The 24596-nt window shown below is 36.1% G+C and overlaps 1 protein-coding gene across 6 annotated transcripts in view; it reads left to right on the top strand.

Moving 5' to 3' along the window:
* The window catches only part of USP15 (ubiquitin specific peptidase 15), a 150138-nt gene that overhangs the window by 28991 nt on the left and 96551 nt on the right, over positions 1-24596 (top strand). For 3 of the 6 annotated variants that reach the window (XM_033221429.1, XM_033221430.1, XM_033221435.1), the window contains exons 2-3: positions 5114-5241; positions 13854-13984. In XM_033221429.1, the coding sequence (XP_033077320.1) occupies positions 5114-5241; positions 13854-13984 (259 nt within the window). Of the gene's footprint in view, positions 1-5113; positions 5242-13853; positions 13985-15758; positions 17139-19247; positions 19312-24596 lie in introns of those variants that run through there. The other 3 variants (XM_033221436.1, XM_033221432.1, XM_033221431.1) reach the window with 3 other exon arrangements.

The raw sequence follows: 24596 nt of genomic DNA, 5'->3' as shown, positions 1-24596 counted from the left end.
TTGAGTCCTTGTTTGACTTTGGTATCAGGGTGACACTGGCCTTGTAGCATTAGAAAGGGAAAATTCCCTCTACTATTTTGGAACAGTTTCAGTGGGATTGGTACAAGTTCTTTTTATGTCTGGTAGTATTCAGCTCTGAATCCGTCCTGTCCTGAGCTGGTTGTTGTTGTTGTTGTTGTTGTTGTTGTTGTGAGACTTTCATCTTACTGATTTAATCTTAGTACTCATTATTGGTCTGTTCAGGGTTTCCAGTTCTTTCTGGTTCAACACAATCGGGAGGTTGTATGTTTCCAGGAGTTTACCCACTTCCTCTAGGTTTTCTAGTTTGTGTATGTAGAGACGCTCATAGTAGTCTCTGATGACCTTTTGTATTTCTGCAGTATCAGTTATAATCTCTTCTTTTTTATTTCTGATTGTGTTTATTTGAATCTTCTCTCTTCTTGGTTAGTCTACCTAGCAGTCTGTCTGTTTTCTCTTTTCAAATAACTTTTCATTTCATTGATCTTTTTGTGCTGTATTTTTTATCTCAGTGTAACTTACTTTTCCTCTGATCTTTATGTCTTTTCTTCTGTCAACTTTGGGTTTAGTTCTTGTTTTTCTGTTTCATTGGGTATGACATTCGGTTGTTGATTTGTGTGTTTTTTTTGTTGTTGTTTTGTTTTGTTTTTTAGACAATATAAACTTTCCTCTTAGCACTGCTTTTGCTGTATCCCAGAGGTTTGGTATGTTGTATCTCCTTTTTCATTCATTTAAACATTTTTTAAAATTTTCATCTTAATTTTGTTGTTGACCCAAAGATCATTCAGGAACATGTTACTGAATTTCCATGTATTTGTATAGCTTCAAGAATTCCCCCTCGGGAATGATTTCTAGCTTTATTTCACTGTGTTTAAGAAGATACTTGATATTATTTCAATTTAAAAAAATTTTTTTAAGACTTGTTTTGTGGCATACCATATGGCCTATTTTGGAGAATGTTTCATGCATGATGAAAAGAATGTATATTCTGCTATTTGGGGGTAGAATGTTCTACAGATGTCTGCCAAAAAGATTTAGTTTAGAATCCAATTTAATTCTGCTGTTTCTTTGTTAGTTTTGTGTCCTGATGATCTGTCTAGTGCTGTCAGTAGAATATGGAAGTCCCCCACTACTATTGTATTGCTGTTTATATCTTTTCTTAGGTCTATTTTTATGAATCTGAGTTTTGGTCCTCTGGTGTTGGGTACATATATATTTAGGATTGTTATATCTTTCTATTGAATTGATCCCTTTATCATTATAATGACTTTGTATTTTTTTTACTGTTTCTGATTTAAAGTCAGTTTTATCTGATCTAAGTATAGCTACTCCTACTTGTTTTTGGTTTCCGTTTGCATGGAGTATCTTTTTGCACCCCTTTCTTCAGTCTGTAAGCTTCTTTACCGCTAAGGTGAGTTTTTATTGTAAGCAGCATAGAGTTGGATCTTGTTTTCTAAATTCATCCTGCCGATCTTTTATCTTTTAAGTAGAGCATTTAAGCCATTTATGTTTGAGGTAAATATTGATATGTGAGGTTTTATTCCTGTAGTAATGTTAATTGTTATCACATTGCTTTGTAGTTTCATTGGTGTAATTATTTTACAAGATCTGTGGATTTTTTACTTTATTACGTTTTTATGATGGCAAGTATTGACCCTTCATTTCCAGGTTTGACCTCCCTTGATCATTTTTGTAGAGCCAGTCTAGTGGTGACAGATTCCCTCAATGATTGTTTTTCTAGGAAAGACTTTATATCTCCTTTATTCCTAAAGCTTTTTCTAGCAGGATACAAATTTTCAGGTTGACAGTTTTTTTTTTTTTTTTCTTTAAGCCCATTTGGAAAATAGAATCCCAGTCTCTTCTGACTTGTAAGTCATTTGCCAGGAAGTCTGCTGTTAGTCCGATGGAGTTTCCTTTGTAGGTGACCAAATGCTTTTCTCTTACTGAGACCTGACACAGTCTGATGACTCTGTGTCATGGTGAGGCCCTTCTTGTAATGTATTTTTCTGGATTTCATTGAGCCTCTTATTCTGGATGTCTAGATCACTTGCTGGACAAGAGAAGTTGGTTTTCCAAACTTTTTGCTTTCTTTTTTTTCTTTCTCAAGAATACCTAAAATTCCTAGGTCCAGACGTTTTAAGTCTCCTACTTCTTGAAGCCTTTGTTCATCTTTAGCATTCTTTTTTCTTTCTTCAAAAGACCTGTCTTTGTGTTCTGAGATTGTTTCTTCTCCTTGATCTAGTGTATTGTTGAAGTGTTCATCTGTAGGATTTTGTAAATCCTTCAGTGATTTTTTATCTCCAAAAGATTTCATTTATATCCTTAATTGATTTTCTGTTTCTTTGTGTTGGTTTTTCACATTTTCTGTGAATCTCATTGAGCTTCCCTAAAAATCAATATTGTGAATTATTTAACATTTCAGTAATGTTGAATAGGATTTATTACTAGCGAGTTAGTGTGATCCTTTGAGAGTATTGTAACACCCTTTTTTTTCAGACTTCCAGAATTATTATACTGGTTCTTTCTCATCTGGAAAAACTCATTTCTCAGTTTGAATTAATTTTTGTATGGGCGAGACTATTTTCCCTTGAGGATGTGACTATAATGTATGTTGAATAGGGTCATTTGGCTTTGCTTCTGGGTGCTTTTAGTGGCAAATACTCTGTATGAATTTCCTGGTTTTAGATAGCCTTTGTTTGGTGGCTTTCTCAAACGTCAGGTGTGATAGTGGTATACTTGGCATGTGAGCAGGCTCACAGCCTCCTGTAGAGCCAGAGTAGCAGAAGTCTCAAGAAGCTTATCTTGTTCCCAAGTTGTGTGCATTTATGGTAGCAGATTTGTATTGGGTTGTGCAGTTCATCCTCCAGGCCAGTAGTAGCATTTGCAGGTATGAGTCAGCTTCAGTGGTAACAGTGGGGTTTACGCTTGACCTTTGTTTGCCAGGGAAAGCTCAGATATTCTGATGACTGGCGGAAGCGCCAGCCCTGACGAGGGTGGCAGGGGAGAGGGGAGTCATCGGGCCACTGGTAAAATGCACCGAGGTCTCTTGTGGAGGGAGGTGAGCGGTGTGGGCCGGGGTGATGAGCTGTTTAGCACCCTGGCCTCAGCAGGCGGGAATGTACTGTTTCCCTCTCACATTCCTGTTCTGGTGCTCAGGTTGTTCAGTTCTCTTAGACACTGCCATTTATTTCCAAGCTGCAATGTAGCCTAGAACTGAAGGAGATGCTTGCCCCATGGCTTGACACTACACTTCTGTACTGTCTGGAAATGGGTGCCATGCAGACTCTGCTTCCCATGGCAGGACCCCTGAAACTATGCAGAGAGTGGGAAAGGACCCACCCTTCTCATGAACCTGGGGCCCAGAGGCCACTGCCAGTGGAGCTGCACTTGCCCCTCACAGCTTCACATAGCCTGCCCTCTGGTTTCTTGTGCCAGCTTCCTATGGGAGCAGCAGTGACTGTGTCTGCAACAGTGGGTGGAGGGGGAGAAGTCCCCTTCTTTATGTTTGGGCTCAAGCACAGAGGCCACTTGGCCAATGGTACGGGACCTTACTCCTCACTTGCAGGGCTGAGCAGAGTTTGTGTCTCTGTGTCTCTGCCAGGAGAAGGCATTCACTTGCAACCCCAAGCAGGGAGCTCTTGGGGGGCTCTGGAAAATGCATGTTTTGGTTTCCTTTGTCTCAGGGGCTGTCCCTTTGGTGCACTGCACTTTTCCTTCCCTTAAGAGTAGCACTCCTTGAGGGATTGATTATTGGGAACCTTGCAGCACCCCTGGGTCTAACTAGCACTGTGCCACTGCTGCCCGCTGAGTGGGTGCTGGGGAATGTCAGCAAGAGCTCCCAGGATATGGAAGCACAAGGGCTGAGGTTCCCTGGGCAAGATGAAGTCCCCTGATGGATGTGCTCTGACAGTGATGCCTTGCCACAGACGCTTGAGTCTAGAGGGGTGGGAAGGTGAGCAACCCAGAGTGAGCATGCAGTCTGGTGTAATACCCTCAAGAAATCCCTACCCTTACCACTGTCTGGGTTTGTGAGAGCGGAGGAGCTCTCCCATAGATCGCATACTAGCAGTCCGCCACAGGAATGAAGGATCCCAAACACTCTCGCTTACCCTTTCCATGCAACACCAAGTCCCTTAGGGCTCCCAGCAACTCTTTTTTGGCCTCTCACTTCCTTCTTTTTCTATGTCTAAATTTTTTCCTGTGATTTTTGTGTACTAGTATTCTTTCTTTGATATTCTGTTAGAGCTGTGATTATGTGTTTGTAATTTTGGTTCTTTTTTCTTTTTTGAGACCGAGTCTCACTCTTTCGCCCAGGCTGGAATGCAGTAGTACGATCTCGGCTCACTGCAACCTCTGCCTCCCAGGTGCAAGCAGTTTTCCTGCCTCAGCCTCCTGAGTAGCTGGGATTACAGGCACCTGCCACCATGCCTGGCCAATTTTTGTATTTTAGGTAGAGACGGAATTTCACCATGTTGGCCAGGCTGATCTTGAACTCCTGACCTCAACTGATCCACCCGCATCAGCCTTCCAACATGCTGGGATTGCGGGCATGAACCACCGCACCCGGCCGTAATTTTGGTTCTTTTTTCTGAAGGGAAGTGGAACTCGATGTCTCTAGTCAGCCATCTTGAACCTTTCTCTGATTATAATTATTATAATTAACCTTGCAACCCTTGATAACTGGTTTCCTTTACCTCCAAAACACATAATAAAGTACATAAAATTATTTGCAAGTTTCTTGTAAAAGAACCATTTTTTCTGTTTACCATTTTGCATTTTTAAATTTATTTTGACAGATTCTTATGATTATTTGCATATTTATTTAATTCAGAAGCATTTTCTTGAATACTTATATATGTATTTTTATGTTAATATTTGTCATCAAGTAGTGTATATGTTTATAGAACAATAGGAATAATACTTTATACGAATGAAGTCTTGTCTTTCTAATACTAAGTGGCATTACAGTTATTTTCAATAATCCTTTGAAGTAGATATGTCTTTTAATACAAAAGGAAATATCAAAAATTGATGGCTCTTCTACTGTTGCTATATTTTCAGGTGTTTTCCTTAACCAATTTCTTTTATTTTCTAGGTACCTAGTCGATAGTCGCTGGTTCAAACAGTGGAAAAAATATGTTGGCTTTGACAGTTGGGACAAATACCAGATGGGAGATCAAAATGTGTATCCTGGACCCATTGATAACTCTGGACTTCTCAAAGGTCATTATTTTCTTCCTTCAGTCAAGTTGTAAATGTGTTAAATTTCATTATGTAAATGTCAGTTGAGTATGGAAAATGTGAGTGTAAATAAGTTGATAAATTAGAAATATCTTTGCGTTACAGATTTGACCTAATGAACTTATTATTCTAATTCGTTATTTAAAATTTTATAGTTATTAATCTGTATGACAAGTTTGTTTTTCATTTATGATGTAATAAGACTTTATTGTTGTTTAAACTCTTAAATGAAGAATGTGATTTCTTCATTTAAAGATTTCATTATTAAGTAATCATTATTTAATGATTATTATTAAGTAATAAGACTATTTGTTATTAAATAATAATTAAAGACTGATTATTTTGAGAAATGCTATGTCACATATTGTTTTTCCTAGAGGACATGTGACTTTTTTTTTAAATTTGAGGAATAATCATATATGCTTACATTCTTAAATTTTTGCATTAGCTTTCTACAGCGCTCACTACTTGCCAGTCCACTTCTATATACCTGTTACTATGGGTAAAGGGGACAAACCATAAGTATCAGAACTTCCGTTTCTAACAGTGGTTCTCAAAACATTGGATATCAGGCAGCGGAAAACAGTGATCCTTGAGAGATGGGAAACAAAATAGGTAAGCCCTCCGACTGCCTTCAGTTTACTGCATTGAAAGAGTTTCCAAGACACAACATGGGAAGATGAAACCCATGCAGACCCTTGCGTTCTCCCTTAGTTGAGGAAACAGAATTTGCAGTCCGGGAAAACCAAGCCTACAAGAATCCAGGAAAATACCAGAAAGTAGTGAGTAGCTGAGAGAGAGAGACCTAGACCCTCCATAGGGTTACTCTTAAGTCTTCAACTATTAATCAGCACTTTGCATGTGAGAAAACTTTCCAAGGCCAGACGAGGTACCACTGAAAAGAAGGAACAATCATCGAGGCTAATAATAGGATTGAGAATCATTTGTGTTCTCAGCAGCCAGAGTGGAAAACCACATAATTTACGGAATAGACTTCTGAGAACAGTTTTACTTATATAATAGGGTGAAATTAATTTTCCTGCTCTGCTAGCCTGAAAGCATCAAACTATTTCCAATTAACCTAACTGCATTTCAGAATAAAACTTGAGTATTTATAAGAATACAAAAATATCCAGCATACAAAAATGTAAAATTTATAATGACTTGGATCTGACCAAATATTACCTGGCATGTGAAGAAGCAGGAAAATATGATCAATAATGACAAGCAGTGTCGATCTTAAAAACACATCTCCCCCACAAGACATGGAAAAATTAATAAAAAACAGATGAGACAAATACAAAATTAAAAGTTGCTAGATTGAAACCCAGCTCTATGAATAATCACATTAAATGTAAACACCTCAACTAAAGGTAGTGGTGGTGAGATTAGATTAAAAAGTTAAGAACCAGCTATCAACTGCCTACAAGAAACTCACTTTAAATGTCAGGACACAGATAGATTAAAGGAAAGATATGGAAAAAGATAACACCAGGCTGTGGTAAGCAAGACTAATCCCCAGTGATCCTCACTCTTATGTAATACTCTCCCCTTTGAGTGTAGGTGAAACTTGTAAATAGGATGAAGACATCACCCCTATGATTATGTTATGTTTCAAAAGGAGACTATCCTGGTGAACGTAATCTAATCACACATACCCTTTAAAAGCAGAGAGTTTCTCTGGCTGGTGGTAAAAGAATTCAGAGATGCATGAAAGAGAGTCAACATGTCATTGCTGGTTTGAAGTTGGAAGGAATCGTGTGAGATGCAAGGCAGGCAGCATCTAGGAACAGAGAGAGGCCTCAGGTTGACAGCCAGCTAGGAAACGGGAACCTCAGACTCACAACCATGAGTAGCTGAATTCTGCCAACAACCTGAATGGGCTTGGAAGCAGATTCTCCCTCAGACCTTCAGATAAGAGCCCCGTAGGGGTGATATCTTGACTTCAGCCTTGTAAAACCCCAAGCACAAATCCATTTGGGCCCTCCTGAACTACTGACCCACAGAACTGTGAACTAATAAATCGGTGATGTTTAAGCCGCTATGGTAATTCATTATGCAACAGTGGAAAACTAATACACATGCTAACACTATTTTTTAAAAAGTCAGAGACATTAAGTTTCAGAATAAAGAAAATTATCAGGGATAGGTCACTTTATAATGACCAGTGTGATGGGATAGTTCATCAAGAGAATATAGTAATCCTAAATATATACCTACCTAATAGCATAACTTGAAAATATGTGAAGAAGAGTGATGTCAGCAGGATGATAGGATAGAAAGTCCCAGCCCCCAACCCCCAACAGAAACACTGAAGTAACAGTGGTCCAGACTATCTTTATGAGAAACCCAAGATCCAGTTAAGAATTTGCAGTACTCCAGATGAGCACAAAACTGAGAACAACAATATTGAAATGGGTAAGAACAATTTTATTTTGCCCCCCATCAGCCCCTCCTCCAAGGAGACTTAGCTTAGTCTCAGGAGAGATTGTCACAGATCAGGACCTCTCCCTTGGGGGGAAAGAGAGAGATCTTGTGTTTAATTTTCCAGCCCTTCAGTGTACTACCCAACAGGCCAGTTTTTTTAAAAAATTTATATCACTTTACACAGAGTGCTGATGGAACCAGCATAGTTCTGATGCCTGGGGGCAGTAAATGGAGGAAAAGGGGTAGGTACTTGTAGTCCCAGCTACTCAGGAAACTGAGGCAGGAGAATCACTTGAACCTGGGAGGCAGAGTTTCAGTGAGCTGAGATCGTGCCACTGCATTCCAGCTGCAGCTGGAAGGCTCTCAGAGATTGAGAGAAGGCTAAGAACCTGAGGCTTCTCTCCCAGGAAGGAAGAAGAGGAGTGGAGGCATCCTACACTGCCCATGCCTTTCAGTGTGCTGCCTGAGGGGCCAGTTTCTGTCATGCCTCATTGTACCAGAGAGCTGACATATTTCAAATAACTGGGGAAAATTAAGAACAAAAGAAAAGGGATAGGCGGCTTGCTGCAGCTACCACAACCCTGTAATATTGGGAGGAGGCATAGAACCTGAGACTTGTCTCCTAGGAAAGAGGAAAAGGAATGGAGTGTACCTCCAGTGTTCCAGTCTTTCAGGGTACTGCTTGAAGGCCTGATTACTGTCTTACCTTAGCCAGTGTGCTAATGGAACTGGCAGAGTTTGGTGGGGGCAGATAGGAACAAAAGAAAAGGGGCAAGTGGCTTGCTGCACTCAGCACAGCTGTAGAAGATTTGAGAAGGCAGAGAACTCAAGGTTTCTCAAGGAAAAGGAAGACAAGCGGGATGTGCCTCTAATGTTCTGGTCTGTGGTATGATGTAGTAAGATACCATAAGGAGGAAGAGATTATGGGCTCCTGAAAAAAAAAAGAAAAAAGTCAATAAATCCTTCTAATTAGGAATCTGCATGCCCAAGTACAGAAAAGACATATCCACAAAAAAAGTTTGAGATGTTCTCAGAATCTCTAGCCAGCAGATGAGTGGAAGTGAAGCTATTTGCCTTTCAAAGCCAGTTCATAAAGACTGGGAGAGGTGGCTGTTTCTTCAGTTGCACAAACACCTGTGCAAAGCTAGGAGAACTCAATCAGAGAAACAAGACACAAAGAAATAAAATCTTCAGAAACTGACCATAAAGAAATAGAGATGAATTGCCTGACAGAGAATTCAAAATAATTGTCTTACAAAGCTCACTGAGTTATAAGAAAACAGACAACTTAACAAAACCAGAAAAATAAAAATTCACAAAATATCAACAAGGAGCTAAAAATTATGAAGAACCGAACAAATTTTGGAATACAATAACTGAAAAATTCACTAGAGGTCTTCAACAGCAGACTTGATCAAGTAGAAAAATTGGCAAACTTGTAGACACATCATTTGAAATTATCCAATCAAAGGAATAAAAATAATAAAAAACAGTAAAGGAAGTCCAAGTGACTTATGGGACACCATCAAATGAATTTGTGTGTATGGAAGTTCCAGAAGGAGGAAAGTGAGGGGGGCAGAAAGCATATTTAAAGACATACTGACTGAGGCCAGGCATAGTGGCTCACACCTGTAATCCCAGCACTGTGGGAGGCCAAGATGGACGGATCACATGAACACAGGAGTTCCAGATCAGCTTGGGCAACGTGGTGAAACCCTGTCTCTAGAAGAAATACAAAAAAAAAATCCAACCAGTTATGGTGACTCACGCCTGCAATCCCAGCACTTTGGGAGGCCGAGGCGGGAGGATCACAAGGTCAAGAGATCAAGACCATCCTGGCCAACATGGTGAAACCCCATCTCTACTAAAAATACAAAAAAATTAGCTGGGTGTGGTGGCACGCACTTGTAGTCCCAGCTACTCAGGAAACTGAGGCAGGAGAATCACTTGAACCTGGGAGGCAGAGTTTCAGTGAGCTGAGATCGTGCCACTGCATTCCAGCCTGGCGACAGAGCAAGACTCCATCTCAAAAAATAAAATAAAATAATCTGTGGGTGGTGGCATACACCTGTAGTCCTAGTACTCGGGAGGCTGAGGTAAGAGGATTGCTTCAGCCCGGGAGACGGAAGTTGTAGTGAGCTGAGATCGCACCACTGCACTCCAGCATGGGTGACAGAGTAAGACCCTGTCTTGAAGAAAAAAAGAAGAATGAAATAATGACTGAAACTTCCTAAAACTGGGAAGAGAAATTGGGCATGTACATTCACAAAGCCCAAAGAATTGAACAACACTGTTAATCAACTTGACCTAATTGAATTTTGTGAAACATTCCTTGTACCCATTAGGAATCACACCCTATCCCTTCTCTGCTGCCACCCCCAGCTCTAGACAACTACTAATCTCCTTTGTCTCTGTGGATTTGCTTATTCTGGACATCTCATATAAATGGAATCATACAATATGTGTGGTTTTTTTGCTGTTTGTTTTTTTTTTTTATTTTTTGAGATAGAGTCTCACTTTGTTGCCCAGACAAGAATGCAGTGGTGCAATCTCAGCTCACTGCAACCTCCACATCCCAGGTTCTAGTGATTCTCCTACCTCAGCCTCCGAAGTAGCTGGGATTACAGGTGCGTGCCACCACACCTGGCTGATCTTTGTATTTTTAGTAGAAACAGGGTTTCACCATGTTGGCCAGGCTGGTCTCGAACCCCTGACCTCAGGTGATCCACCCGCCTCGGTCCCCGAAAGTACTGGGATTACAGGTGTTAGCCACTACGCCCAGCCCAATACATGTTTTTTTATGTTTGTCTTCTTTTACTTAGGACAGCACAATGTTTTCATGTTTTATCCATGTTGTTGCATGAATCAGTACTTAATTACTTTTTATGGATGAATGATTCCTGCTGAATGGTAGCACACTTTGGACATTTGAGTTGTTTTCACTTTGTGGCCCTTGTGAGTATTGTTGTAACAAACATTCTCGTAAAAGCTTTTGGGTAGGTGTGTTTTCCTTTCTAATGGGTAGATACCTAGACATGAAATTGTTGGGTCTTTTTAAACTTCATTGTTTTACTATTTTAGGAACTGTTAGACTGTTTTTCCAAAGTCGTTGCATCATTTTACATTGTTGCTGGAAGTGTGTGAGGATTTATTGCTCCATATTATTGTCAACACTTGTTCTTGTCTGTCCTTTTTGCTATAGCCGTCCAAGTAAGTGTGAAGTGGTATCTCATTGTGATTTTTGACTTGCATTTCCCTGGTGATTAATGATGATAAGTTCTTTGTTTTGTGCTTGTTATATATCTTTTTTAGTGAAATATCTATTCAGATCCTGTGCCCATTTTTAGTAGAGTTGTTTGTCTTTTTATTATTGTATTTTCAGAGTTTGCTATTTATTTAGGATGCTAGACCCTTATCAAATGTATGATTTGCAAAAATTGTTTCTTATTTTGTGGCCTTTTTATTTTCTTGATGGTGACCTTTGAAGCACATACGTTTTTTAATTTTAAGTCCAATTTGCCTTTTTTTTCCCTTTGTTGCTTGTGCTTTCGGTGTCAGAAAGCATTGCTGAAACCAAGGTTGCGAAGATTTGTATAACATTTATACTTACATTTTATTCTAAGAGTTTTATAGTTTTGGCTGTTACGTTTACACCATTGGTCTACTTTAAGTGAATTTTGTATATAGTGTACGGTAGTGGTATAACTTCATCCTTTTGCATGTGGATATTGAGTTGTCCAGTAGGCTTTTTAATAGAAATGGATAAGCTGATCCAAAAATTCATGTGGAAATTCAAATGACAGAATGGCTGAAACAACTTTGAATTCTAAAATAAAATCATACACGTTAACACTATTTGATTTCAATCCTTATTTTAAAGCTATAATAAAAAATATAATTGATACTGACATAAAGACAAATACATCAATTGACCAGATTAGAGAATCCGGAAATAGATCTTCACATATATAGTCATATAAGTTTAGGAAAAGGTAAAAGAGGAATTCACTGGCAAAATGATAGTCTTTTAAACAAATGCGGCTTGAGCATTTGGATATCTGTTTGCAAAAAACTGAACTTTGATCCATACATGGCACTGTATACAGTATTAATCCAAAATGGATTATAGACCTAAATGTAAAAACTAAACCTTTTAGGAAAAAATCTTTTTGATGTTGTATTAGCCAAAGTTTTCTTGGATATGATTCAAAAGAAGGTTGATAAAAGAAAAAAGATGAGATTGTGTCTCATCAGTAATAAAAGCTTCTTTAAATGACACTGTTAAGAAAAAGAAGAGAAGCCACAGTGTGGGAGAAAATATTTACAATAATGTAGCTGATAAAAGACTTTTATGTAGAATATATAGTTTATACCACTCATTTTGAAGGAAACATAAAGCCCAAAGAAAAAAGTAGGCAAAAGATTTGAACACATAATTCACCAAAGAAGATACAGGTTTCAAAAAGCACGTGCAAAAATGCTCAACATAGTTCGTATTAGAGAAATGAAGATTAAAAACGCAGTGAGAAAACTGATCCATACCAAGTGTTGGCAAGATTGTAGAGGAAGTAGAACTCTCATACACTGTTTCTGTCAATGTCATATCGTAAAACCACTTCAGAGAACAGTCTGGCAGTTTCTTAACAAGTTAGACATATATTTATTATAGAGTCCAGTCATTCCACTCCTAGATATTTACCCAAAATAAATGAAAGCATTTTATCCATATGACCAATTGTATACAAATGGTCACACAGTGTTATTTGTAATAGAAAAAGTTGTGAACAACTCAAATGCCCATCAACACCTGAATGGATAAACAAAATGTAGCATATCCATACAATGAATTCCCACTCAGCAATTAAAAGAAATTAAGATATATAAAAACATGGATATATCTCAAAATAATTACATGGCATGAATGAAGCCAAACAAAAAAGAGGACATACCATTTTTATGTAAGACTCTAGAAACTGCAAATTTGTCTATAGTAACAGAAAGCAGGTACTGTTTTCATGTACAAGTCTAGAAAATGCAAAGTAGACTATAGTTGCAAAACACAGAATAAGTAACATTCTCTTAATCCCTCAGGTTTTTTCCTGCTTCTTGATTTATATTGTTATATCTTACTGAATATAGTGTGTTCTCATTATTGAAATGCTACCAAGAACAATTTTGCTTTCTATATCTGTTAATTAAGACTCACTTAGGACAAGAAAAATATCTGTTAAGTTGGATATATAACTCAGTGAGATATTTCTGTTCCTCTTTCTGCATTTTAAAAATTAAGATGAACAGATAACAAATCTCAGGTTAGGACTGTGATTTAGGTATGGTTCCAGAAATTTCTTCTAGATCTGTGGCCTGTCTTGTACTAAATTTTTTTTAGTCTAACTAGATTTGAAAGTGGATTGTGAATTAGAACCACATCTGAAGAATTACCTCCATTTTAGATCTTGGGAGAAATCCAGATTGTGGGGCTTCTGGAATAATGAAATGGTTCACAAGATGTCCGTTTGTGATTTCTGTCATGGTTCCTAGCCCATGTGTCGTGGCGTCATTGTAAAAGGTTGTTGATTTGCTTCTGAATTTCCTACAAAGGTTGATGCTAGAATGAATATTGTTACCATGTGAGGGATCTCTGCTACTCAAAATATGTGGGAAACACTCTTTTGTCGAGTTTCTTGACTTAACAGTTACTCCATAGTATTTTTTAAAGAATCTAATAAAAGAATTATGTTCTTAAATACTGCTTTTTGATTTATGGTACAAGCTGAAAGTTTTAAAGCAGTAGTTTATTTTGAAATATGTATGGCAAGCTTGTCCAACCTGCAGCCCATGAGCTGCATGCGGCCCAGGATGGCTTTGAGTGCAGCCAAACACATTTTTGTTAACTTCCTTAAAACATTATGAGTTTTTTTTTTTTTTTTTTAGCTCATCAGCTATTGTTAGTGTTACAATTCTTCCAGTATGGCCCAGGGAAGCCCAAAAATTGGACACCCCTGATGTAAGGGAGCTGAATCGCTTTAGAGCTTAAAACTTGTTTTAAATACTTCTTAAATTAGCCTTCATGAGTTTAATTTGTAATGTGTCCAACCAAAGTATGTAGAGTTAGGTACTATTGTTTCTTTTTATGTATTAAGTTTATTATTTTTTTTTTTTTGCAGATGGTGATGCCCAGTCACTTAAGGAACATCTTATTGATGAATTGGATTACATACTGTTGCCAACTGAAGGTTGGAATAAACTTGTCAGCTGGTACACATTGATGGAAGGTCAAGAGCCAATAGCACGAAAGGTACATTTTAATAATGACTGACTATAAATATTATTTTTCTTGATTAGTTCACATTTTATTATTAATTCAATGAATTGTGAAGTCTTATCAATTATCTTAGAGAAAAAGTCAGCAAAAGTACCATACACTGTGTTATAATAATGGCAAGTAACACGTTAAGAAGGTATATTTATGCTAGCCACTATTGTAAGTACGTATTATTGATTAATCCTCTACATATAGAGAGAAACTCTATAAGGTAAGTAGTAATATCCCCATTTTACAAATAGGAAATGAGGATAAAAACTTAGGATCTAGTTATTTTAGAAAGTCATATCAGGATACAGACTTTGGCAACTTGACCCTGTTTTCTGTGCTGCACTGTTTTTGATAAAACAATTGAAAACAATGAAGAAACTAAAAGTTGAAGCAATGTTTTTTGGAACATAAAAATTTTTTAAACTTGAAAATGTAGATTTTTTTCATATCCTTTAATATTTTAAAATTATAGTCTAGAAACATTGAGAATAACCAATTTTCTTTATTTTAGGGAACTAAAAAGCAACAAGTAAGGGTGTTGCTATAGTAGAATACCAAATATTCAAGGTAAATGAGCGAACCTTACACATGTGTTTGATCATTTATTATGGGAGGGGTGGGAGGCTGAGAAGGGACCAAAATCTCTTGGTATAATTTTATATCTGGTTTGGGTCCCCCTGCACTCCCCCGTCCCCCACCACATAGAAACAATTAAAAAATTGGATTAGGTAACATAAAGGTAAAAAAACCTCTAGTAGACCAAACTGTGTTTGAATTTATTTGTAATTGGTGCTACAAAGTTGCCATATTAACAGTTTTTATTTGTGTATCTGTGGTTTTAGGTATATTAGAAGCTAACCTTGGATCTTATTTTCTGAACAGATCTTGAGTGTACCTTTTATTTATTTTTGTTTAGTTTTATTCCTTAGTTTCACTCAGCCATTTCTAAATTAGAATTTCTCTCTTATAGGAATGCTAGCCTTATAGAGCTGTAAAATGATCAAGTTGCTTTATCTATAGTTGCTGGAGAATTGAGTGTTTTGATCAAAGGATAGCCTATTTAGCTGTAAAACTATCTAGAATTATTTCATTCCTAGGATAAAGGAAAAATTGTGTCCAAAATATCTTTAAATGTATTCAACTGTATTCCTTTAATCTTAACGATACACTTTCTTTTTTCTTATAAGTGTAGCACGTTATACACTAGCAGTCTTCAGTATGGTAAACAGATCAACTGCCAACTTCGTTGCCGTTACTCTTTGAAGTATTCCTCACTGAGAGTTCTTGAAACCTCTGTGTAATAACAAAGTAAAATATAATAAAAAATTTCACACAAGTAGAAAGAAAAAACATTTGACAAATCTCTTAGGAGACCGCATACTTATTTTTAATAAGATAAGTGAAATATATTCAACCTGTAAAATAGTTTGCAAATGTTCATATGCTACATTACATTACCTGGAGTTGTTATTACAGATGCAATTTCCTACAACATTAAATCTGCAGTAGAATTTAATTAATCACACTTAAATTTGGGAATTTCATTTGCATTTTCACTGTGCCCCACATGACTGATGCAGGTGGAACTCAAAGAAGTACATAGAACAGCTTATAGTGTCTGAAGCCCAACTTTGAATATTACCCATATCTGATTGCATTAAAGAATCTAGGATTGGTGGTTCCCTTAGCTATAATGCAGAAACAAAGTTAAACATCTTCCTGTACCTCAAAGATCTCTAAAATGCGTAATTTATAGTGTCAACACTCAAAGAATAGACAAAAAGAAAGCAGGGATATAAGCAGAAAATACAACGGAATCAAAATCCAAGAGAAACAGCAGACAATAGAAACAGACCCATAAGAAACCCAGGTAATTGAGTTATTAGATTTTAGAATACTGGGCTTATTATGCTCAAAAAAAAAGAAGTAGGGTAAAACTATTAAAGAAGAAGCAAATAGAATTCTAAAACTAATAATATGAAAATTTTGTGGATTTAATGTTTAGGAAAAAAATTATTAGACCAAACAGAACTGAAGAGAAAATTTGTAAACTAAATGATTTGTCAGTAGAAAATATAGAGTCTAAAGCTTAGAGAGACAAAAGAATAGAAAATACAGGAAAAAGCTAAGGCATAAATGGAATGCAGTAAATAAGTTTAACATGCATACATGTAGTTGGAATCTTGGAGAGGAAAGAAAGAATGAGTAGACCTAATACTTACGGAGGTAATAGCTGAGAATTTTCCCAAGCTGAGAAAGGTGTCATGCTTTAGATTAAAGAAATGCTATGAATCTCAAACTGAAATAATACAAACAAAACAGTACCCAGTACAAATGTTCAAAAGCAGAGGCAAAAAGATATTTCTAATAATAGCCAGAGAAAAAGACATACTATCTTCAAAATAAGGATAAGACAAAGTAATGATTTCTCAAGAGAAACTGTGGAAGCCAGAAAACAATAGACTTTGATATGTTGAAAGAAAATAACTGCCAATATAGGATTCTGTGACTAAGAAAATAATCCTTCAGGGATGACAGTGAAAAAAGCGATTTTCCAATAAAAACTAATATAATTTGTTACCTGCAGACTTGTACTAAAGGCACTACAAAATAATCTTAAGAAAGGAGGGAAAATTATTCCAGTTGTAAGCTTGGAGATGCAGGAAAACAGTGTAGACTGACAAAATGTAAATGTTGTGAATAAATCTTAAGATGGACTGTTGAAAATATTGATAATAATTTTTATGGAGTTGAAAATGCATGTAAAATTAAACTATGCAATAGTGTTAGCATGTAAGTTAAGATAATATTCTCCACTATGTTCCCCAGTGATCCCCAACTCCTCATATCCATATTCTTGGGCACTCCTCTTCCATGTTGTACTGAGGTTGGTCTGTGTGGCCAATAGCATATAGCAGTACTCATGATACATCGCTTTCAAGATTAGGTTATAAAAAAACACCGCGGCTTACATCTTAGGTGCACACGCACTCTAGCTGTCTCTCTTTCTCATTTCTCACTCGGGGGAATTCAACTGCATATGGCGAGGACACTCAGGCAGCCTATGGAGAGGCCCACATGGTGAGGAACTGAGATCTCTGGCCAATAGAGAGGAACGGAGGCCTGCAACAACCATGTGAGTGACCTTGGAAGTGGATCCTTTAGTTCTAGTTCAGCTTTCAGATGATTGAAACCCAGCCATACCTTGAGAGCAACCTCATGAGAAACTCTACAACGAATCAACCCAGTTAAGCTGCTCCCAGATTCTTGACCCTCAGAAACATTGTGAGATAATGTTTGCTATGTTAAGCTGGTAAATTTTGGGGTAATTTATTATGCAGCAATTGATAACATACTGATCTTGGTACCTGTAAATAGGTGCTGTTATGAAAACTTGAAATGTGGTGTGGCTTTGGAGCTGACAGTGAATAGAAGTTGTCAGAACTTTAAGAGTATCAATGAAAGCTTAAAGGGCTTTAAACAAACTGTTAGTAGATTACTAGACTTTGAGATAGCTGCCAGTGAGAATTTAAAGTGAGGAAGGTCTTACTGGAAACGGGTAGAAAGTGGTCTTTGTTATACAGTGGCAGAGTAAGTTTAGCAGCATGTTGCCTGCAGTAAACTGAAAGGTTAAAGGTAGTATTTAATGAAATTAGAGGTCTGCCAAAGTGTTAAAAGTACTGCCTAGTTTCTTTTTGTGTTGCTTATAGTCAGATGTGAGAGAAGAGGAATACACTAAAGAAAGGATTGTTCAATAAAACAGAGCCAATATTTACTAGTTTTGAAGATTCATAGCCCCTCCAGATGGCAAACGATGCTGATTCTAAGAAGTGTTTCTGAGCAAAGATAAGACTCAAGAGTTCTCAGAAAAAAGTGTGATCTAATCTTGCAGCCAAGGGTGTGACTGTAAGTTACCTCAGAAAAGTCAAAGGTCATGCCTCACAATACTATTCAGACAAAAGGCCCTATAAAGCGTTTAAGGGTTAACTTAGAGGTTGTCCTGTCATTAGTAATATTAATTAATAATATTAAGGATGTCTTCTCAATATATGGCTTCTAAGAACAGGAGGGCTTCAAGAAGCTTATGGGCAACACCTTAGCTTTCTCAGCATAAAGCCAAAGTAGAGAGGACTTAGCCTAGAGAATATTTGTGGATATGGCTTTTGTCTAATGGAAAGAACTCCAGTAAGATCCGGTGGAGACCTACATTGTTTTCGAATTACCTCACAGAACCACTGCCATTTTCGACTGCAGAGACAGTATTAAATGAAAGAGGCCTTTGACTTCCCAGACCCAATAAGTTGGAATCAGGCTGAAAATTTACTTAACTTCAAGCATGTGCTAATGCATGAAAAAAGGATGACTCAGAGAACAGAACCAAATGTTAGAATAATTTTCAGGCAAGGGTAGAACTGAGTTCCAGTCAAGGAATTTCTAGTATTTGTCCAGGTAGATTTCATAATAGCTATGGACCATTGATTCCTTTGTACCTCCTATTTCTCCTCTTATAAAACAGGAACATTTAAAAGGCTATGTTCTGTGTGCTTCATCGTTTCATTTTGGGTGTATGGGGGACAGAAAACTTGTCTCTTAGTTCACAGGCCTATAGATCAAGAGACACTGCAGTAGTCCCCCCATCTATGGTTTTGCTTTCCGCGATTTCAGTTACCTGCAGGCAACCATGGTCCAAAAATATTAAGTGGGAAATTCTGGAGATAAACAATTCATGAGTTTTAAATTGTGCACCATTCTGAGTAACATGATGCTACCCCATTCCATGTCCTCCGCATGGACACTATACACTACTTTCCCATTTGTCACTTAGTAGCCATCTTGGCTATCAATTTACTGTCACAGTGGTTTGTCGAAGGGCATTAGTAGCATAATGCAGCATTACAATGTACGTCATTCACTTCATCTCTTCTCATCACGTAGACATTTTATTATCTCATATCATTACAAGAAAAAGGATGAATACAGTATGATAAGCTACTTTGAGAGACCACATTACACATCACCTTTATTATAGTATATTGTTCTAATTGTTCTATATTATTATTAGCTATTTTTAGTCTCTTACTGTACATAATAAATTAAACTTTGTCATAGCTATGTATGTTTGTAAAGGAAGAAACATAGTGAATATAGGGATTAGTGTGCTATTTGTGGTTTCAGGCATCCACTAGGGGTCTCAAAATATATGTCTTCAAAGGCTTATAGAAAATTTATAATTTGTCAATTATAGATGACAAATTTCTGAACTCCAAGTTGCTTAAATGAGTTGAGACTAGTCGGGGCCTTTGGAAGAGGTAAGTGTATTTTGTGTTTTGGGGGAAGGAACTGTGTGAATCATTAGGGGCCAGGGGGTAGACTGTGGTACCCAGCCTCAAAGATGCTCCCCAGTGACTGTGACCTCCAGAATCCATACTCTTATGTAATTCTTCCCCACATTGTACTACAATTGGTCTGTGCAGTCAGTAGCATATGGCAGAAGTGGTGGTATGTCACTTTTGAGATTAGTCCTTAATGGATACCGATACTTCTATTGGGAGTGCACATACGTGTGCTATACTCCTCATCCCCTCCCCTCGGATCACTCACTCTGGGCAAAGCCATAACTTTGCCCTTAACTTACTGTATAGAGAGACCCACATAATGAGGAACAGAGGCTGCCAACAGCTACATGTGTGAGCTTGTAATTAAGATTTGAACAACATGATTAACCACCATAACCTAATTGACATATTCATTGTACTTAGTCGTTGCAGAATACACATTACTATTAAGTGGAAATTTTAAGCAAAATTGACCATATTCTGGGTTATCAAAATTCCAGTAAACTTCAAATGATAGAAATTGTTCACTGTATTTTCTGGCATTAGTGGGATTAAGCTAGAATCAGTAACAAAAACATAACTTGATTATCCCCCAACTACCTAGCAATGGAAAAATATGCCTTTAAGTAATCCTTGAGACAAAGAGAAGAATGAAAATTAGACATACTTTAAACTGAATGATAATGAAAATACAACTTGAAAGAATGGCTGAAGTCATTCTCAGAAGGAATTTGATAACTTCAGTGCAAATATTGGAAAAGAAAATGAAAATCTATTGTCTCAATAAGTTAAGAAAAGGAAATTGAAGTTAAGAAGAAATATTATAAAGTAGATGTTAAAAAAATAGAAACAAACCCACAGTAAATGAGCAAAATTCAGTCATTGCAGAGAACAGTGAAATTAGACCAGTAAAATAAAGATGAGTCCTGGCAAGACTGTTTAAGAATAAAAAGAGGGTAGGCACAGATAACCTATATTATGAATGAAAAAGGAAACATGCCAGAGTCTAAAGACTTTTTTAAAAAATGCTATGTTTTGAACAGTTTTATGTAATTTGAAAATTTAGATGAAGTAATTTCTAGACAAACAAAACTTTAATACAGTAATAAATAGGAAACTCGAATTCACCTATTTGATTAAAGAAATTGAGTCATTGAAAACCTTCCCACAAAGAAAGCTTCAGGCCAAGAAAGCTTTACCAGTGTATTCTACCAAATATTTAGGGAAACCATAAACCAATACCATACAGATTCTTTCTGAGAATAGAAGCAGTACTCTCCAACTTATTTTATAAGGCTAGCATAAACATGACATAAAACCTGAAGGACAAGAAAGAAAAATTACAGGCTGGTCTCACTCATGAACATAGATGCTTAAGTCCTAACAAGTGTTAGCAAGACAAATCCAGTATTATGTAAAAAGGACAAAAATGACCAAGGTAGACATTTTTCAAAGAATACAATTTTAACCTTGAAAAGCACTCATAATTTTAGCAGAATAAAGAAGAAAAATAATACATGTAGAAAGAACATTTATTTGATGCTCAACATCCGTGTATGATCTTTTAAAAAACTCTCAGAAAACTAGGAATAGAAACCACTGGTAAATATTATACTTATTGGTAAAATATTAAAAGTTCTTCCCAAATCAAGAATAACTGTGTTAGAAATCTTAGCCAGTATGATAATACAGTAAAAAGAACTAAAAGAGTGAACCTGGAAAAAGAAGACATAAGACTGTCGGTGTTTTTAGAAGGCATGATTCTATAGGTTTAAAATTCCAAAAATATGTACTGGTAAACAATTAGAATTAATAGGTAAATTTAACAGGTTGCCTGATATAAGGGCAGTATAGGGAAACCAGTTTTTTATTGGCAACAAATAAAGTTTATTTTTATTTGTACAAATTTATGGTGTACATGAGAAAATTTGTTACATATATATAATAAGTAGTGATCAAGTCAGGGTATTTAGCGTGTCCTTCACCTGAGTTCAATACATCTTTGTTAAGTATAGTCACCCTGCTCTGCTATCAAACACTGAATTTATTCCATCTTAACTGTATGTTTGTACTTTTAACCCAATTCCCTTCATCCTTCCCTGCTCCTTTCCTTATCCTTCCCAGTGTCTGTTACCTATCTTTCCACTCTTTACTTCATGTGGTCAAATTTTTTAGCTTCCACATATAAATAAGAGCATATGATATTTGTCATTTTGTCCCTGGCTTATTTCATTTAATATAATGACCTCCAGCTTCATCCATGTTGCTGCAAAAGACATGATTTCATTCTTTGTAATGGCTGAATAGCACTCCATTGTTTATATATATGTATATATATGTGTATACACACACACACACACACACCCTGTATTTATCTATTCATTCATTGATGAGCACCTAGGTTGGTTCCATATCTTGCTATTGTAGATAGTGCTACAATAAACATGTGAGTGCAGGTATCCCTTTCATATATTAACTTCTTTTCCTTTGGTTAGATGTGCAGTACTAGGATTGCTGGATTGAATGGTAATTCAATTTTTAGATTTTTGAGAAATCTCCACACTGTTTTCTGTAGTGGCTATACTAGTTTACATTCCCATTAACAGTGTATAAGTGTTCCCTTTTCTCCACATCTTCACCAACATCTGTTGTCTTTTGTCTTTTTAATAATAGCCATTATGGCTTGGGTAAGGTGATACCTCATTGTGGTTTTGATTTGCATTTCTCTGATGATTAGTGATGTTGAACCTGTTTTTATACACCGTTGGCCATTTGTCTTTTGAGAAATGTCTGTTCATGTCGTTTGCCCACTTTTAAATGGGATTGGTTTTTACCTGTTGAGTTGTTGAGTCCTTGTGTATTCTGGATACTAGTCCTCTGTTGGATGAATAGCTTATAAATATTTTCTCCCCTTCAACAGGTTGTCTCTTAATAAAGTTGAATTTTAAAATAATATTTACAGGTCAAAATACTTAGAAATAAACCTAGTAAGAACTGTGTTTTTCTATACTGAAAATTGTGAAACATTACTGGGTAAAATTAAAGAAGACTTAATGAGTTAATGGATCTAGGCTGAAGGTCTAGAGACTGAAGATGTAGGAGGAATAGGTCACTAATGTTTTTCTGTAAAAGGCCAGATAGTAAATATTTTTAGCTTTATGCACCCTTTAGTCTCTTTTGAAATGACTAAACTTTGCTGATTGAGGCATAAAAGCAGCCCTAGATAATTAATAATTGAGTATGAAAGTAGTCATAGACATGAATGAATGGGTGTGGCTATGTTCCAGTAAAACAATATTTACAAAAATAGGTGATGGGTAGATTTAGCCATCTAAACCTAAGTTTAGCCAAACTTAGTTCATAAGTTTGCCCATCACTGGATCTAGGCATTGGCTTTAATGTCCGTCCACCAGCATCACAAAAGAAGGAGCAACTAGATATTTGCATCCTGTTTAGAGTGAGTGTATGTCACTATCTATGAAGTGATCTAAACTAAAAATTACAATAGGAAAGATGGAGAACTTCTAGGTTAAAAGACACTTAAGAAACAAATTAGTCTATTGCAATATATGGACTGTATTTGGATCCTGATTCAAACAATATATTAAAAATGAGATAGAAGGAAAAAGTTGACTTTTGACTGGATGTTTGCTATTAATTGATGAGTTTTAATTTTTTAGGTGTGATGATGGTATTGTGGTTATGTTTGAGTCTTTGTTTCTGAAGAAAGTACTCTGAAATATTTGTGGACGGAATATTACATATATAGGATTTGTTTCTTACACATTAAGAACTATGATTTCATAGTTTTGTTGTATTTATGTACTTCTCTGTCTTCACCATTACCTGTTCTTACTCAGACTCCAGGATCTAGGTCTAGTTTATCTGCATCAAATGTAGGTACTCAGCAAATACTTTTAAAATGAATGAAGCTAGCTCCTACAAAAGAGTAAGTCAGTCTATTAGAAGCCTGGTATTATGAAATTGTTTATATAGTACTAGATTTTTTTAGAAATTACTTTTATTTCTCTTCCCATTTCAGGGAGGAAGGCACTTGGAATGAAGGTAAAGTTTCTGTGAAACTTTTCATACACAGACAGATATAAAGAGTAGACTATATTGGGTTTATTTAATGTGTTTAATGACCTTGTAAAAAATGCCCTCAATATTCACAGCAAAAAAATGAACAAATAGAAATTATTTATTTTAATCCTCTATAAACCTATATTTAGCTCAAATACTTAGTGAAGAGACTTTGCCTTCATTATGATTATAAATTAATGAAAATATGTTTGCCTGTCCATAAGTCTTAAATTTTGGACAAGGAGCCAGATTTCATCATGTACTCACTTTTTATTTATGGTAATATAACAGTGTTATAATTCACTGAGAGTAAACATAACTATCATCTATAATATTGAAACATAACTATCATTTCTGAATATCCCCCTTCTAATATTATTTCAAATATATATTTTAATAGTTATAATAATTAGGTAAATAAAACTTTACTTTTTTTATAAGCTTGTTTCTACTAGTCTTCATGACTATCATTTTCAATGCATACATTTTTAATTAAGGTAGGAAGGAGATTTTATGTAAACAAACATGAAGGACATTATAAAAACAAATAATCTGCATGTGACAGTTATAACATTGATTTGTAAATGTGCTTATTATTTTTCTTTTTATGGTGCTGTTATTTTCAGGTTTTAATAGTACATATACTTTTCAAATAGTTTGACAACAAACTCATGTTTTTAAAAATGACACCTTGATACACTACTTTTGGAATTAGTAAAGTAAATATCCTATAAATATAGTAGCAGTATTCTGAGTAGTGATGATGAAGGTTTTAGCAATGTAAAATGTAGGAGAAAAGAAAAAAAATGGTAAGAAAAATTGTGAATCCCGGTAGTGTGGATTTTGAAATATTCTTGATATTTTGTTTTTACAATGACTCTGACAGTTAAGTCACCAGGTTCTTTCCAGGAAAATATCTATAGTATTATGGAAATCTATTTTCATTTTTAGAAAACTATGCCTATTTAGAAAGTATATATGTCAATATAAATCATAATGGATTTATTTTATGGTTGTTATTTAACCTTACTTATCTCTAATCCTGCTTTGTGTTGGTCGTTCCATTTTTCTCTTTCTTCCATAAAAATGAGGCCTGCAGTTACCTTAGTTTTAGTAACTACCAGTGATTAGTAGCTACTTTAATGTAGTTTATTTTAGGATTTTACTCAGGTATT

This window comes from Trachypithecus francoisi, unplaced genomic scaffold (genome assembly GCF_009764315.1).
Source record: "Trachypithecus francoisi isolate TF-2019V2 unplaced genomic scaffold, Tfra_2.0 Lachesis_group11, whole genome shotgun sequence".
NCBI lineage: Eukaryota > Metazoa > Chordata > Mammalia > Primates > Cercopithecidae > Trachypithecus > Trachypithecus francoisi.
Note: the sequence above shows the minus strand (reverse complement) of the source record. Positions and strands in the feature narration are given on the sequence as shown.